The 2,274-nt window shown below is 46.3% G+C and overlaps 1 protein-coding gene across 1 annotated transcript; it reads left to right on the forward strand.

Moving 5' to 3' along the window:
* Positions 1-1,025: 1,025 nt before the first annotated feature.
* Positions 1,026-2,268, forward strand: LOC128276963 (BUB3-interacting and GLEBS motif-containing protein ZNF207-like; the record flags this gene model as incomplete). Its single annotated transcript, XM_053015422.1, has 3 exons — positions 1,026-1,129; positions 1,405-1,718; positions 1,788-2,268. Coding segments are annotated over exons 1-3 (836 nt in total), but the record flags the coding sequence as incomplete, so codon positions are not given.
* Positions 2,269-2,274: the final 6 nt, after the last annotated feature.

A 2,274-nucleotide genomic window follows, 5' to 3' on the forward strand; every position in this document is an offset into this window, starting at 1 on the left:
TCACTGCCGAATCGGTCAAACATAGTGATCGAAATCTACGGCATGGAAGGTATACCATCGGAGGACATCCGAGAGCACGAGAAGCAGAAGAATGGTAACCGGTCGGAATCGGAAGAGGAAGAACCGGCATCGCTTTGTGCTTGACTGGTGTTGACGGTTACTTGTGTTACAAAATAAATAAATAAAGCATTAGATTAATCACGACACCAATGATGCAATTTTACTATCCTCCCATCCGATAGCTGTTACTCGTTTCAAACCCATACTATTGAATTGTAACGAAAATTTTAAAATCGCAACCGCAATCTTTTTTAGAAGCTCGAGTATGCTAAGTATATTCATCCACTTTAGCAACAAGCAAGTAATCCATCTTTCAAGGTGTCTATTTAGTGTTTGAATAATATCGATTAAATCGCTATATGTGGCACGTGCCTAAACACCCAATGTTCTTGCAAAAAAAAACGAAGAAGTGTATCGACATTAACAACCGTTAGGTTTTCAGAAAATGGAATAAGCAATCGAATAATATACGTTCTCAAAGCGCAAAAATCATATCAAAATAGTGTCGTCTTTCGCGAGAATTGTGGGCCGAGCAGCAGTTGTAACGTCTCTAGTTTAAATATGCACACACAAAAAAGTACGCAGCCTTCGTACGCAGTACGCAAGTACGAAGCTTAAAATTGACAGCCCTGCTCGATGCTTGTCAAACTTTCTTACGTCTCCATTTTCGTGTGCTAGTGAAAATTTTATCGCGTCGAATTAAAAGCCAGAAAATAGTTGTCCACCGCTCGTCTGGTGCCTATATTTGTTTGTCAATCAGAAGAAAACCATCGCATCTTGCCTGTGCACGATAATTTGTGCGGAATAATCGCAACGGTGTCTGTTTTCAATCGCTTCAAATCACAGCGGGCAAAGCGATCGATTGTGTAGAGAACCTCCCACGGCAGTAAGCGGCGCTGGTGCTAGCAATCGAACTGTAATCGTAGCAAACATTTCAGGTTGTGCTTTTTAGAGCTTGTTATTAAGTGAATTTGGCAAACTCCTGGTGAATCCCATCTAGTCAAGCGTTCTACAACCGATTCGAAACAATGGGACGAAAGAAGAAGAAGGCATCGAAGCCCTGGTGCTGGTATCCTTTTACAAATCACTTACCATGTATTAAAACCCCATGTTCGGCCACTTCAACGTCACATAATCGATAAACCTATTCAGTTTGTTTGACAATCAATTTTAATGAATTAACTAGCTGAAATTACCCAACGGACCCGATAACTCTCGGGCGAATGTTGATTATGTAACGTTTGTTTGTGCGCTTCCATCAACCGTTTGGCCGCAGAGCCGTGTGTGTACGATACTTTTCCTTAGCGGAACTGCGCGAAAATCGTGCCTTTTTCCGTGCCACAGGTACTGCAATCGGGAGTTTGACGACGAGAAAATCCTGGTCCAGCATCAGAAGGCCAAACACTTCAAATGCCACATTTGCCACAAAAAGCTGTATACGGGACCCGGTCTCTCCATACACTGTATGCAGGTGCACAAGGAATCGATCGACAAAGTGCCCAACTCACTGCCGAATCGGTCAAACATAGTGATCGAAATCTACGGTATGGAAGGTATACCATCGGAGGACATCCGGGAGCACGAGAAGCAGAAGAATGGTAACCGGTCGGAATCGGAAGAGGAAGAACCGGCACACAAGAAGGTGAAACAGCAGGATGGTAAGCGCGAGATTTGGTCGATATGTTGGTTTCTTTTCTTCAATCGTCGGTCATGTTCTTTCTTACCAGCATCGCTAGCGCAGGGTATGATCATGCAAAATATGATGCCTCCACACCTCCAGGCAGCCTACGGCATGAATCCAATGATGGGCGCAATGGGTGGCATGAACCCATACATGGTACCCCCGGGCATGCAGATGATGCCGGCAATGATGGCCGCTGGCACCAGACCACTGTTTCCGTCGGCTGCGGTTAGCACCGCCACGGTTCCAACCTCCTCGAAACCGACGTTCCCCGCGTACAGCTCGGCCACGATCAGTGCGCCTCCGACTACTAACAGTGCTATTTCTGCGGCCGCTGCTGCTAACAGTAGTAATGCGAATAATGGACTCGGCGGGGACGCGGGCAAGGCGGCCTCATCTGTGATATCTCACGCGGGCTCGGGGACATCGAAAATTGTGCACCCTCCCGAGGATGTCAGCCTTGAGGAGATCCGCGCTCGAAAGCCGCAGTATCAGAGTCAAGTACAGAAAGCCATTCAACAGTTGTTGCAGCA

This window comes from Anopheles cruzii, unplaced genomic scaffold, assembly GCF_943734635.1.
Source record: "Anopheles cruzii unplaced genomic scaffold, idAnoCruzAS_RS32_06 scaffold03261_ctg1, whole genome shotgun sequence".
NCBI lineage: Eukaryota > Metazoa > Arthropoda > Insecta > Diptera > Culicidae > Anopheles > Anopheles cruzii.